Source organism: Denticeps clupeoides, chromosome 16 (genome assembly GCF_900700375.1).
Source record: "Denticeps clupeoides chromosome 16, fDenClu1.1, whole genome shotgun sequence".
NCBI classification, from domain to species: domain Eukaryota; kingdom Metazoa; phylum Chordata; class Actinopteri; order Clupeiformes; family Denticipitidae; genus Denticeps; species Denticeps clupeoides.
Window position 1 is genome coordinate 16,947,180 of NC_041722.1, and position 15,479 is coordinate 16,962,658.

General features: G+C 43.0%; 1 protein-coding gene across 9 annotated transcripts in view; it reads left to right on the forward strand.

The window, feature by feature from the left end:
• pmfbp1 (polyamine modulated factor 1 binding protein 1) overlaps nt 1–15,479 on the forward strand; it is a 143,208-nt gene that overhangs the window by 73,345 nt on the left and 54,384 nt on the right. For 8 of the 9 annotated variants that reach the window (XR_003742703.1, XR_003742702.1, XM_028955972.1 and 5 more), the window contains 4 exons: nt 6,352–6,492; nt 7,854–7,919; nt 10,002–10,082; nt 14,097–14,171. Coding sequence is in view for 7 of the 9 variants with exons in the window: in XM_028955972.1 (XP_028811805.1) it covers nt 6,352–6,492; nt 7,854–7,919; nt 10,002–10,082; nt 14,097–14,171 (363 nt within the window). In the remaining 2 variants the exon portion in view is untranslated. Of the gene's footprint in view, nt 1–6,351; nt 6,493–6,953; nt 7,476–7,853; nt 7,920–10,001; nt 10,083–14,096; nt 14,172–15,479 lie in introns of those variants that run through there. The other variant, XM_028955978.1, reaches the window with a different exon arrangement.

A 15,479-nucleotide genomic window follows, 5' to 3' on the forward strand; every position in this document is an offset into this window, starting at 1 on the left:
CGACTTGCCCCGGTCTCTTCAAACACAAGAGGAGCAGCCTGAGGGGCTTTTAAACAGATCGGCCTGCTACGACGGGTCATGCCCCATTGCTGTCATTTCATACATGTCGTTATGTACAGACACTGGCCTACATAACCTAAAATTAGATTTTTGCTCTATCAAAATTGATCACAGTGGGCATTACGTTATTCACTAATTATTTCAACTAATAATTCTGTGGTCTCACTTTTTGTCAGAAAAATTATATTTTTCTATTATAAATATGTAGGCACGATTAAATAGATCAACGCTTAAGTGCCTGATACTACTGAGGCTATTCAGTGTCAGGTGAACAAGTTGTGTAGAATTCCATAGTAGTTTCTAAACATTATGTTAAAATAATGTTCCAATCAAAAATGAATATGTCTCAATACGGATTTGAAGAAATAAATTGATTTTATTCTGCAACAGAGCCAGTTGCTTTGACACAATGAGTTTATGTGAAAAATGTTGCATGTAGGAAGCAACCTTTACCTTAAATTGTTCAATGGGGAATGTATTACTGGCCTTGCACTCTCACAGATGAACACACACACACCTACACAAACACACACACACACACACACACACACAGCTGAAGTGCATTCTGGAATGGCTCCCAGTGTCTCCTATATTTTTATGCTCCTGAATCAAACTTTTAAGAAATCCATTTATGGTGGCCTTTGCAGCCTGGGCTGTCTCACACGCGGCCGCTTAAAAACCAGAGGTCAGCCCTGGAGTTGTTTAATGGCTGGTCCCAGCCCCCAGCGAGCATGTGTCTGGCCCAGCTCGCAATAAATACTCTCCGGCAGTGACAGGGTTTACCTTCCCTGCTCATTTATCCCGGCCAAAAAAATAGAAAGACGCCTCATGCTTTTGGCCCTGTGAACCTGCGAGTCTGCATTTTCGGAGTATGTGCAGCTTTGTGTGTTCAAAGACCACAAAAGTTGCTCTGTGGAAAGGAAATTGGTGGGGCAAAGTGGTATTCAGAGAGACCTTGTATATTTACATGTCTGACTTTTATGATCTTTGCCGACACCTCTGGTTGGGCAGCGTGAATTTCCAGGAGATTTTAGAAAAACCTGGAACCTAAAACCCCCACATGGACCCAACAACCTGCTAAACCTGTCAATCAGCAAAAGGAAGTAAAACCCTAATGTGGCTATCCTTGCCCCATTACATGATGTTAGACATATATACTGATATATCAATATCAAGATATATTGATTTTAACCCTAAATACCACCATGTAAAACTCATTCCAGTTAATAAGTTAATGCAGTCATAAAATGAAGTCACCGAACAGTAAAGAGTGTTAGGGGTTCCCTCATTCACTAGATTAATTGATGCTGATATTTCAGAGGCATGTGGTGAGTGTTCGTGAATGTCTAATTCCCTCGTTGACTGGTCCAAATTGATAAAATTGAAGTGCTGATAATCAATCTGCATTTTGGGTAGTGCATGTGTTCTAAGGATGAGTATGACAGAGATCAGGTTTGTTATGAGTATGTGACATATAGACAGAGTGGGGTTTCAATGATGCCGAACGAGCATGCAGTCATCTCTATTGATTCCTCCCATTTTAAACTTATGCAAGGAATTATGAACTATGTAATGCAATGAGGATTTGAGTCTTTTAGTTTGGTGAATATTCTACTGTGAGGTGAATGGCATCATCCAGCACTTTTTATCTGCTTATTTTAATATCAACACTGGTCTTCACATTACTACCTTGTTATTGTTGTTAGGCCATTTATATGTTAAATGAAAAGCCATTTTCCTTTTCCCTCTTTCATGTGACAGTACCTGGAGATGGATCTGGGGGCTACATTAATGCATTCATAAATGTATTCACCTGAATTTATTGCAGCCCAATTGGAGAATGATGAAGAGGCTGGAGACCCGAGAGAAGGAGAGATAGTGACAGAGATAGAGAGTGCCCCCTGCCTCCATCCCGCCCCCCGCCACTTCAGCGAGGGAGCAGTAAAGACCCGGGCAGACGAGGGCCTCGTTCAGTGTAGAGTGCCACGAGGGAGCTCAGGGCCGCGACTATAAACTTAATGAAGTTTGACTGAACTCATCAGCTTCTGAGAGCAGGAATCCCAGAGACTATGAAACCAGATGCGCCAGGGTGAGGGAGGGAGAGAAATTATATTTCAGACGGAAGATGATCACGTAGCGGCCATTACTGTTTTGCAGGGTGAATCTTGTGTGAATGTGTTATTCAGCTATTGTTAGGCTTGAGCATGATGGGTATGTTTGTGTATGCTTGCATTTGTGTAAATGTCTGATCTACATATGTGTGTGCATTATGTTGTGTATGTTATTGTGTATGCATGCATGGTCATTTCTGTTTTTGTAGTGTTTTGTTGTGTTTTTTTTTTATTTTGCATGTATCACATTAGTGGTTAATGCTAGGGAATATATATACAAAAAAACACTGAGATGATTTCTTCCTCCGTTTTTTTTTTTTAACTTACCTGTTCTTTAATTCTGCTCGCTGTACCTCATCCTCCCTCCATCTCTCTCGTCTCCCCCCTCTTTCTCCTCTATTCTTTCCCTCATTTCATTCTGGTGATGGGGGAACTTGCCATGCATTTCACGTTGGAAGTCAGAGAGGGTTGCTATGGTGGTTGCTAGGGACTTAGAGGAGAGTGACGTGAAAAGTCCGAATATTAAAGGTGTCCTTCTGATGCGTGGCTTTTTGAAGCTGCACCGAATGAGCAATCACCTCGCCTCGCCCCCCACCCCCCTCTTTCATTATCAGATTTCTCTCTGTGGAAATATCAGCATCGATTTTCAAAGCAAGACAGAGCGAGACTGCATCAAAGGCATTTAAAAAAAAAGGCATTTGAAGGCAGAGTGTTCCAGTGTATTTGCTCTGCTTCTTCACTCAGCCGTTTGCTGCAGAAGCATTCACATATGCTGTCAGGAAGTGCCTTATGTGTCTAAAAGGCCGTCCGAACCCATTTCTCACCACCCACGTGAAATAGCCGCCGTGCTAATGTCATGCCCTCACCTTTTCCCTCGTAGACTCGCTTCTGAAATTTCTGTGATTGTTGTGCTGGGGGAACGTCCTTGGTAGAAGGAGGTTGTAGGACGTAATTGTTCGCGCTGAAGTGGCGGCGGGGGCCCAGGCCATCTGCGCTATTGTGTGCGGGGTTAAAGGCAATCAGTATTAGCAAACTGTTCTGCCAGGACGCTAACACGGAACGAATGCTCATGGAGCATGGAAAAGGGGAGATCACTGTCAGCCTGTCTCTCTCGCTCCCTTTCGGACTCGATTCTGTCACAACGTAGGAATTCCCATAAAGACATGCTTCTCGATTACCCACGGCCTCTCATCTGTTCCTTCAGCTCAGAGAAAAGGCTTTTGTCTTTTTCTGATTTGTAGCCATTTCTCAGACCATCGTTTTTATCTCTTCTTTATCCAGTACTTATCCAGTACTAAACTGATTACGAATAGCCCACTCTCTTTCTCTCAAAATTTCTATCAGCCGAATCCTTCATATGTAGAATCAGAGTCCTGATTGGAAGGGTTCTTCAAATGTGGCCTTCTTATCCCAATCCATGAAGGTCTCAACCAATAAATAATTTGTTGTCCACCCAATCCCATAATTGATCCCATTTAATTGGTCCACCCAATCCCATAATTTTCCCACAAGGGACAAAACACATTTCTCGCAGTAAAGAAAAGACCAGGGATCTGAAGGTTCTGGACACCAAATTTAAACATGAGTTGGTTGATCAGTTTGTTGGTGTAACATACTGACAGGAAGGGGCTTAAATTGTCCAGGACCCACATGACCCACATATATCTGGGTACATGTGGTGACACACTCGCCACTGAACCAGAAGACCCAGGTTCAAATCCCATTTACTAGCATTGTGTCTCTGAGCAAGACACTTAACCCCAAGGTGCTCTAGGGGGGGACTGTCCCTGTAAGTTGGTCTGGATAAGGGCGTCTGATAAATGCCATAAATGTATATTCCAGATTGTAAAAGTTTGTGTGGGTGTGGGGACACTACGATGCCTTTATGGCAATATTTAGCAGGCAGATCAATAGCAGGCTAAATGGTAATGACCAGCCGGTCCCCAGCCCTGATGCAAAGGCCAAGAGGGAGAGTCCTGCCTCTTACCCCATCCCAACATCCTCCACCATCCCCAGCTGTCAGACAGCCACCGGCAGCCTAGTTACCTTGAAAAAAAAAGAGAAGCGGGTGAGAGATCCCGATCAATAACTTAAGTCTTGTCTACCTAATTGCTCATTGGTTGACACTGGCACTCTGTTAAATGTAAGTGTGTGTAACCCAAGTGATTCGTTCTCCTCTGTTTAAAAAAAGAGGGGAAAAAAGAACCCCTCACACCGCCTGTTCACTTTCATCTCTGCTCCTGGCATCCTTTCGCTTGTCCCCCCCAGCGTTCGTGCTGCCGTCTGTCACGTTGGGACCCGTGTGGACACCTGCAACGTTCAGGTAAATATCAGGGACTAAAACGGGCATATCCGACACTCACTCGTGTGTTTGCTATCCGATCGAACCATTGGAAGTGATCCGGAAATCTCTGTGTTGTCTGGGTTTTTTTTTTTCCTCTCCCACCCTCTCCACCTCTGACTGGCTCAGTGTACGATTAGCCCGGAGCGTGGGTGACGTGGCGTGTGGCACCATATTGATTGCGCGTCGTAAATTGCATGCATAAATGAATGCATGAGGACGCATTTACACAACGCACTTAGGTGCGGTGAATTGCGAGGGTAAATATTCGCGTCCGTAAAGAGCATCGCCATTTCACCGCTCATTTTTTTTTTTTTTTCTCGCCCTGTCCCCATCCTTAATGTGAGAAAATTGAGACGATTATTGCTCCGCTCTATTTGCTGTTCATTTAGCATCCAGTGATTGCGGGACAGCTTACCTCGGCCCGGGATTTGAATGCGATATTGATCACCGGAGGGCTGCTAAGCCTCCTATAAAAACAATGGCAGCTCCCGCAACCACCGTGCATACGTTTATCCCTCCATCCCAAGCTTGTTAAGATAAAAAGAAAGCATATATAGTAAAGGTTCCAAAAATTTAAATCACCTCGTCTGCACGGCTCAGGATATTCGCATTCTTACTTTTCTGTTTCTCCTTTCCAGTTGTAGTGTGCTAATGTCATGATTTAAATGAAGTATTGATCAGTTTAGGAGGGGAGAATGGAGAGAGAGGGAGTGAGAGAGAGAGAATGTAAGGGAAAGAAAGAAAGAGCCGGGTTATCGGCTTAAATCGCACACAGAAAAGGAGGAGAGCCGGAGGATGAGCTGGGCTTTTTCATCATTAACAGGGAAAAGGTTTCCTTCTGCCTTTCATTTTTTTTTTATCTTTAATTCCTGACAACAGACATGGTGGGATTTCGCGACAAAAGTGCAGAGATGGAGCAGAAGGCTGCTCTGGAGCCACAGGCGGCACAAACGACAAGAGACGAGGAAGTCGTCGTCATCTTTTTTAATATTATTGCAAATACGGGATTACCTTCTGGCCTAAATCGCCGCGCTAATGGGCTTTGATTAACTTGTTGGTCGTGGATCATCTGTGGCCTTTCCGTTGACTCACCGCCGAGATGACAGAACGGTCCAGGAGGAAGAGTAGGAGTCCTCGCCACCTTCGTCCGGACCAGCACCACCGGCTTGATGTCCAGTTCTTTTCTGTTGGCTCGTCCCGTTCCGTTCCGTTCCTCCTCCCCTCTTTGACGCTTCCTCTCCCCCTCTCCCTCTTTAGCAGGTGATGCCATTGTGTTAATTAGATAGCGTTTTTTATTTATTTATATATATATATATATTTCCTGCATTGATTTTTTGGTTTCGTATGATGATTCTGGACGTCATTGGTTCTGGTTTTCTTGTTCCACAACATTTCGACTTGAAATTGACATTCACGACCCTTTCAGTTCTTCGGAAATGATTAAATACGCTTTAATGTTGCGCAAACATCATTAAACACCATTGACACATGTTTTTTGTCATTTCGGACCAAAATAAGCAGCCAGTGTTTGGGATGCATGTTCAGTGACCAGCATGTTGGAGGCTATGCGCTTTATCCATCTCTTAAGACGAATAGATTTTTTCAGCCTTTATTTATGCAGCATAATGCATTGCCTGTCCATTTGTGGCTTTCGCAGGAGGGCTGCTCGGTGCAGACAGGTTTCAGGGAAAAACACGGCGGGGCAGATGGGACCAGGACCTCTGTCTGGCTGTGGGAGACTCTCAAACAGCCTTGGCTGAGGGGCTCTTTGTAATGGATTGATTTTCTCTCCCTTTTTTTTCCCTCTGCACCCTGCCTTCTTTTGTGGTTCGATAGCTGGATGTCCAGGAGCAGAGGGTCTTGGAGCTGCAGCGGGAGCTGCAGGAGAGCCAGCTGGAGTGGCGGCGAGGACACAGCCACATCCAGCAGCTGAAGAGGGAGCTGCAGGCTCGGCAGGCGGAGGAGCTCTGCTCTCAGGTACGCTGCTCACCACGAGGCCTAGGCTGCACAGGCCTGGTCTCCTCCACGTTCTCCTGCAACCTTCAAACCAAATTGCTTTTTATGAAGTCGTCTCCAAAAATGTACCTTGCTATTATTTAATTGCAACAATATTTAAACCTGATGAAATTAAATCATTTTTAGCATTAGTTTGCATTGAGCCTGGCTTTCTCTTTAGCTACGATGCATGCATTGGTTTCTAGCACGTCTGTTCACTTATGTGATCATGTGACCTGGTCTAATCAGATTTCTACCCAGACTGATATCAGAAGCCATTCTGTGCGGCTGATGATCAGCATTAATTTGTGTAAGTAGTGTTGCAGGTCTGCTTTTCGCAGACTGCTTAATAAAGGCAGTAGTGGGTCAAACCACTAATGTTGGATTGCTGCTCTGGAGTGGGAACAGGGTTCCATTTTTGTGTGTTCCTTGTTTGAAATGCTTTAAATGATGATCGTATGGGACCTTGGAAATTTTAATCAGCATGAAACACTTCAAATGTCTTCTTGAATAGCTTTTGAATAGTCAAGCGTTGTTCATCCTCCTGTTTACCAGGCCTCAGTGGTGCTGGAGCATCAGTATGTTCCTAGCAGCGCTGAGGGAAACCTGAGTCAGAGACTGAACTCAGTGCTGCTGATGTCTCTAAGGTGTTTCGATTGACTGCCTGACAGGAAAAAGAGAAGAAAAAATAATAGCAACACAAAAGGCAGGCAAGATAAATGTAAATGCAGACAACCTAGACAGCAGCTACCGTCTTCTTGGCAGGGAGATGTTGGTCCAGTCAAATAAACAGGAATAAACAGCAGGTTGGGAGACAGGACAGACACAGGCTCCTTGGCCACTCCCCCACAGGCCTCCTCAGAGAAGCCTGCTGACCAATCAGGCGGCGTGGCGGCGCTGTGTGGCGGCAGCGACCATGTCACCTGTCGCTAGGCATCACGGCAGAATTCTGCACAGACTGGGAGGTGAGCTGCAGCTGGAGTCTCATCATTGTGGGAATGAGTGGACGCCACCCTCCCCAACATACACACACACACACACCTAACCTCACCACCTGCTCTCTCACTACGGTCTTCAAACTTCTCTCATGAACAGAGCAGAGCATCATCCATCATTTTCACTTCTGAATGACAGTCACTCACTTTTGAACCACAGACACTTTCATGATGAATTTATGGTGTGTCAGCTCATTTCTCACCAGGCTGTTCCATTCACCTCTGAGCTAAGATGTGGTTTGAAAAGAAAAAGGAGATTTAAGTCAGTTCTGTGCAATGCTGGCTGAGTCTGCTGCATGATTCCTGAACATGTTCTGGTTGTCTAACACTCCTTTCCCCCTCCCATAGCTTTCACAGGTCAAAGGTCATCAAGCACAGGGTGAAGGCGACAATGAGGCGCTCGGGGGAATTAAGGTACAGCAGCGCATTCAGACTGTACTCCTGTCGTCTGTCTGTCTGTTGATCTGCCTGTCTAGTTATGGCTTTTGACAGGGCAGAGCGACAAAGTTGTGTATCAACAAAGGAAACATCAGAATATTTTTCTGTATCCGTTTTTGTCCTGACGCGAGTTTCTGTGATGCCAAGTCATTTTTTGGCTTGCGGGTGAGCTGCCTGGTCCTGTATCAACTCCATATTATTATTGAGTAATATTATCTATCTATAATATTCTCTATTAATACGCCGTTCCATTTTGCACAGCGGCATTTGCACTATTCTACTTTGCACATTTAGTAATCATTTCACTAGTTTAGTGCACTTTACGTCAGTATGTAGCTTTGATTAATTCTTCAAATGTTACATGTAGCACCAGGTTCTGGAGAAACGTTTTGTTTCACTATGTACTGTCTGTAGCTGAAATGACAATAAAGCTCAACTCAACTCAAATGTCTACAGTCGTGGCCAAAAGTTTTGAGAATGACACAAATACTGGTTTTCACAAAGTTTGCGGATTTTGTTTTTATTATGGCAAGATGCATATACTCCAGAATATTAGGAAGAGTGATCAGATGAATTGCAATGTCCCTCTTTGCCATAAAAATAAACTTAAAATAAATTTTAAAAAAATCATTTTCACTGCATTTCAGCCCTGCCACTAAAGGACCTGCTGAGATCATTTGAGTGATCCTCCTGTTAACACAAGTGACAGTGTTGAGGAGCACAAGGCTGGAGATCATTCTGTCATGCTGATTGAGTTAGAATAGCAGACTGGATGCTTTAAAAGGAGGGTGATGCTTAGTGTCATTGTTCTTCTTCTGTTAACCATTGTTACCTGCAGGGAAACACATACAGTCATCATCATGTTGCATAAGAATATTGCTGCTACTAAGGTTGCACGTAAATCAACCATTTATCGGACCTTCAAAACTTCAAGGAGAGACGTTCAAGTGTTGTGAAGAAGGCTTCAGGGTGCACAAGAAAGTCCAGCAAGAGCCAGGAACGTCTCCTAAAGATGATTCAGCTGCAGGATCGGAGTTCCACCAGTGCAGAGCTTGCTCAGGAATGGCAGCAGGCAGGTGTGAGTCCATCTGCACGCACAGTGAGACGAAGACGTCTGGAGGATGGCCTGGTGTCAAGACGGGCAGCAAAGAATCTATTTCTCTCTAAGAAAAACATCAAGGACAGATTGATATTCTGCAAAATTACAGGGATTGGCCTACTGAGGACCGGGGTAAAGTCATTTTCTCTGATGTCCTGTCTCGTGCCAACAAGTAAAGCATCCTGAGACTTTGTGAAAACCAGTATTTGTATCAATCTCAAAACTTTTGGTCACAACTGTAAATGAATAGACAACCACTAAAGTGTTAGCAATCCATTTTCTCTGCTAATATCTTAGTGAAAGTGAAGTGATTATCATTGTGATGCAGCACACACTGCAGCACAGCACACGGTGACACAAATAAATGTGTCCTCTGCTTTTGGCCATCACCCTCGGTTAGCAGTGGGCAGCCATGACAGGCGCCCGGGGAGCAGTGTGTGGGGATGGTACTTTTGCTCAGTGGCACCTTAGCGGCAGTTCCTTAACTTCTAGGCCACTACTGCCCTCAGCAGTGTACTCATGTACAGTGTACTTATGTACTCATTACGTACTCACTTACGTACTCATTGTTTACATTTACGGCATTTCTCAGATGCCCTTATCCAGAGTCCCCCCTGGAGCAATTTAGGGTTAAGTGTCTTGCTCAGGGACACAATGGTAGTAAGTGGGATTTGAACCTGGAACTTCTGGTTCAGAGGTGAGTGTGTTGTCCACAATGCTACTACCACCCACCTGCCATTGTCTGCCATTGTTGCACAGGAATGTAGAGCAGTCAATATTTGAATGGCACCTAATGTGATTACATTTTAAATATTGATATTTTTTCCTATTTTTATGCCATATTATATAGGGTGCATAATTAGGTAATGCATAGGTTATTATATGTACATCTTTGTTCGTCTATGTTTGCGCTGATGTTTTATGCCTCTGTGTGTAGAAATCATTTCTGTGTGTTTCAGCTGGAGCATCTCAATGCAAAGATGTGGGACACGGCCAGTATGGAGGAGAGTCATGACACAGTACTTGAGATCAGTTGCAGGGTGAGAGCTGCAGTGTGTATTTCTTCTTTACCTGCTTTATCTACTTTTATTATTTGCAATGTTGTCTCTTCTCTAAAAAACAAATGTTTAGAGGAGACAGAGGCAGCCAATCAGTGCATTCCTCTGGTTTATATTCAGATGGAGTTTTGCACCATCAGCTGCTATGATCTGTTGCTTTTTGTCCGGGTCTAATCTCAGACCCACTCACTGACGGACCTCTTCCTGCTTCTCCTCGGTTGTCCTACCCCCTCATCAGCCTCTCAGGTAGTCGTTTCCCATGCTCCTCTGCTCCCAGCAGGATCTAATGTCTGTGCATTTTCTGTCCACTGAATTGTGAGCTTGGAGAAAAAGAAATATAGTATCACTCCAAATGAAAAAGCTGTCATTACATCTCCATCGAGCGTTAATCCCACACACATCTGAAGAATGTGATTTCCCTTCTGGTGTCCTACTGAACACACACTCTTATTTGTTTGTGTTTATTGTGTGTAGTAGTATATTGTGTATGTATGTGACCTATGTCACCTTTGTTGCCTTTGAAAACATTTAAACTGAGCACTGTAATTTTTATTTAATGCGTATTCAGTAACACCGTATATGACTGGTAGATTTTAGACAGTGACCGTATCAACAGGTTGTATATTGTAATCCATTACAGTTAATGGAGGAAATGGTGTAATACTTATTGTTAATTACTGAAAGATTCAGGATTACATTTTTAGTTCCATCTTAATATTATGTGTAAAACCTTGCCAGTATGTTTAATAATAGCAGTGTATCAGGAATCATGAGAATGGCATTTGTATCAGCCAGTCAACGCTCAGTACCTGTTGAATGTTGGAGCTGTGCAGTCATCATTGCGTTGCCTAAAAAGGGCTTCAGGCAATTATATAACTACTATTAAGATTGAAAAAAACTTCTTAAAAACACTAGGAGAGAGGTTCAAGTGATGTGAAGAAGGCTTCAGGGTTCAAGTCCAGCAAGCACCAGGACCATCTCCTAAAGATGATTCAGCTGCAAGATCGGAGTGCCACCAGGTTAAAGTCAGCCTTTGCCATTATAAAGTACAGGGATAAGAGAGTATTTTTATAGCTTGTCCGCCATTATAAAGTAAAGAGAAACACACTCCATTTAAGTATAAGTATTAATTTCTTGCCATATACAGCTTCTGCACACATCAGTAAATGTTAAATGTTGTTGAACTTTGACCTTTGCATACTGTGATGAGAAGTTGATTACAGTGATTATAAATTGAGTATTTATTTATTTATTTGTTTGTTTGTTTGTTTGTTTGTTTGTTTGTTTAAGCCATGTCATTATATTATCGTCATTAAATTGATCAATTATAATGATGTTAATATGGAAGGAGTTTGACAGTGGTCAATGTTTAGTTCTGCTCTGTAAGATAAACACGGTCAGGTAACAAAAGTTCAAATTGGTTAACAGTTAATATTATACAATTATATTATCGTAATTGTGTGCTGGTGAACTTTTTGTCATTGCCTGCAGTTTTCTATAATTTTTTATGTCTATACCATACATTTGCTGCTCATCCGAGTTCAATTAACCCAGAAACCTGAGAGGATACTTGTTTTATGCTTCTCTAAATATAAGGAAGTGTGTAATTTGCCCAATTAGCTTTTCTTTAATATGGACCATTCAACTTTATTCATATACAACAATCAGAGAAAGTGTAACACACATTTACATATCTAGAATAAGTGCTTTAAGATTTCTATTATTTATATCATCCCTCATTTGGTTCTTCAGACTGCAATATATGTTTCAGATTTAGATATATTCACTGTTTTTTTTAACTTGTCCTTATGTGTCAAGTCCCAGTCTGTTCTGTCAAACTTTTCCATTGTTTGAGTTTTCTGTTTTGCAGAACATCTTACGTAAGTGCTTTAAAATTCTTGAAATTCCTCATTTGGTTCACCTTTAGTGTAATAACTAAGAACCCTATCTGTTTAAATGTATTTTGTTAATGTAAAAAGGAAGGTTTTTAGCTTGCGTTTGAAGATCTTTAGTGACCGAGCTGTTCGAAAATCTACTTGAAGTTCATTCCACCACCTAGAAGCCAAGTGACGAATGCTTTCTTAGTATTGTGAGAGATGGTGGAACCAGTTGAGCAGGATCAGGGAGATCAAGGTGCAGACTGTAGAGTGATGAGAGATAGTAGGTGGTTGCTGACCCTTCCTTGGCTTTGTAGGCTAGCATCAGGATTTTTAATCTGATGTGTGCAGCTACAGGAAGCCAGTGGAGTTATGGGAGAAGTTGAGAAGGTTGAAAATAAGTCATGCTGCAGTGTTCTGAATCAGCTGGAGAGGTTGAGTAGTGCTTAGATGCAAACAAGCCAAAGGTGAGTTACAGTAGTTTAGTTTGGAAATGTATTTGAGTAGTCTGTGTCATTAAAAATGGACAAATCCTTCTAATGTTCTAGAGAAGGAATCGACACAAGCAGCAGAGATTGGCAATGTGAGATGAGTAGGAGAGGAAATTGTCTGTGTTACCTTGAGGTTGCGTGCAGTGACAGAAGGAGATATTTGGGAATTGTCCTGGGATATTTTAAGGTCTTGTTATGGGGAGGAATCAGCAGTCATGAATAGCAGTTTGGATGAGTTTCAGATGACGAGCTGCCATCCAGGAAGATTTTGATGGACACATGTACATCTGATGGCAGAAAAGAAGAAGAGTTGGCTGTCATTTGCATAGCAGTGATAGGATATTCCATAAGGGGATATGACTTCACCAAGAAATTTGGTGTAAAGGTAGAACAGGAGAGGGCCAAGGAGTGAGCCCTGAGGGACACCAGTAGAGATCTTGCGAGGAGAAAAAGCGGTCGGGCAAAAGATCGGGTAGCTCATCATATGAAACTCATCCTAACTGCAATTCATGCCTGCTGATTTCTCCCCATAACATTTAGATAGGTAGCTATCCACTTTCATGCAGTCACTAGTTCCAAAGCTCCTAAGGATGGTCAGGAGGGTTCTGTGGTTGACTGTGTCGAATGCTGCTAAAAGGTTCAGAAAGATTAGAAACTATGACAGCCAGAAGAACAGTCTCTGTGGAGTGAGCAGTTTTGAAACCAGACTGATTTGGGTCCTGAAGGTTGTTCTGGGTATTTCACAGAGTTCTGTGTGACAAAGTTCTGTGGATGCAGAATGAAACGTCTCTACCTTAAGGAAAGAAAGTCCAGTTGCCATCACTCAACTTTCAGACAAATTCACCAGGATGACTGAGAATCTTCACAGACATTGTTCTGGGTAAGATAGTGAGAAAGCTGATTGTTCATGGTACGTTGTAGAATTTTAAAGAGAAAAGGTAGGTGAGAGACAGGTCTGTAGTTATAAATATCTGAGGGACTGAAGCTGGGTTTCTTGAGAATTGGAATGATTCTAGCCCTTCTGAAGGCTGTTGGGAGAAGACCAGATTATATGGATTTATTAATGATGGATGTGATGAAGGAGAGGAGGTTGTGAGTAATAGACTGAAGTGCTGTGGAAGGGACTGAATCCAGTGAACAGTTTTAGGACCTCAGCTGATATCAGGACATGAGTGTTCCAATGAGGAGCAAGGGCAGTCCTGGGTGTTCTTCTTCCATGGCACTATGGCACACTTGTTTTGATTTGGATTGACATGGGATGTCAGTCAAGATCATAAATGGTATGCAATTAATCATGCAGCTGTATAATCAGACAAATAGAAGGGCATGTAATTAAATTCATCCAAGGCATTTATTTCAACAATATCCGTTCAACAATATATGTGTATGAATATGATTTTCAGTAAAGCTTTATTAAACTAAACTGACAGGAAGAGGTTTGTGGATGAGACAGATCCTTCACCATCTACACACCCGCATCTGCAGCCGTCCTCCTTTTGTTCTTCTAATTCTTACCACCGCTACACTGGAAAGTGCAGCCAAGGATCACTGTTCATCCGACATGTGTGTGTGTCTGCTCATCCGTACCTCCTCTTCCTTTTTCCCTTATTGCCTGTCTTTCTCTTCAGTTTGAAGAGGAAATGCGAGAGGTGCAGGAGAGGGTGGCCAGACTGACATCTCGGCACGACTCTGTCAGACAGCAGGTACCTTCAGCCTGTATTTTATGCCTCCTGCTCCCAGGAGTTACTCTACACCCTCTATACCTGCTCCATAATTCACAAATTGCCCAGACCAGATAAACATTCTTTTTTAATGTACATTTACATTTACAGTATTTATCAGACACCCTTATCCAGAGCGACTTACAATCAGTAGTTACAGGGACAGTCCCCCCTGGAGCAACTTAGGGTTAAGTGTCCTGTTCAGGGACACAATAAGTGGGATTTGAACCTGGGTCTTCTGGTTCATAGGCTAGTGTATTACCCACTAGGCTACTACCACCCTATATGTACTTATGTACTAACATAACATCACAAACATAGTAAAAAAAAATGTATATATAATTTTTAATTTTGCTCTTTAAAACCGTTCTTTGTCACATTGTTTATATACTACAAATGCTCCGATGCATGTTTACTATTTAACTATTCAGTACTAGCAGTAATGCTAGTCTGGCTGGTAGCAGTAAGGCTGGTCTCCAGCCCTGCCCAGTTTAGATGTTTCTCAAGATCATGGGTGGTAACTAGCAAAGACCAGGACTGGTGACCCACGTTCTAAAATGTAAACGTAAACCTCCTGTAAACAGAAGGTATCCGGTTCAAATCCTGATCCACCAAGGTGCCACTGAGGTGCCACTGAGCAAAGCACCGTCCCCACACACTGCTCCCCGGGCGCCTGTCATGGCCTCCCACTGCTCACTCAGGGTGATGGGATAAATGCAGAGGACAAATTTCACTGTGTGCACCGTGTGCTGTGCTGCTGTGTATCACATGTGACAATCACTTCACTTTTTTTTTTTTTTTTTTTTTTACCCTCATAAGCACCTTGTTCCTCTTCACTCCCATCTACTGAACCTTCTGTCAACCTCTGTCCCACTCTGATCCCATGAAGTTTCCCTCTGTGCCTTTCTATGTTGGTACACCTGTCTGTTGTATTTCATTGTTTTATGACAGTCACTCTAACAGCCGTTCCTGATATTCTGAACAACATGGCTTCAGATCCATAGCAGTCGGAGGCGTCTCTGTCCCCCTCGCTTGCTGGAAGTGTCAGGGCCGGACGAGTGGCGAATGATTGCTAATAAAGCGTTTGATTGAGAGGAGTTCACAGCAAGGACAATATAGTGGCTGGACGCCGCCCTTTAATTTCTCCGTCCCACTGCTGTTGTGCCGCAGTGTCGACACACACACACGCACACATAAGCATTTTACCCGCCTGCCCTAGCCCTGGAATTTAATTCACTATGTGTGTGTATTTTGCACTTCTGGGAAGGAAGGGTTTTTCCACTGAAAAAA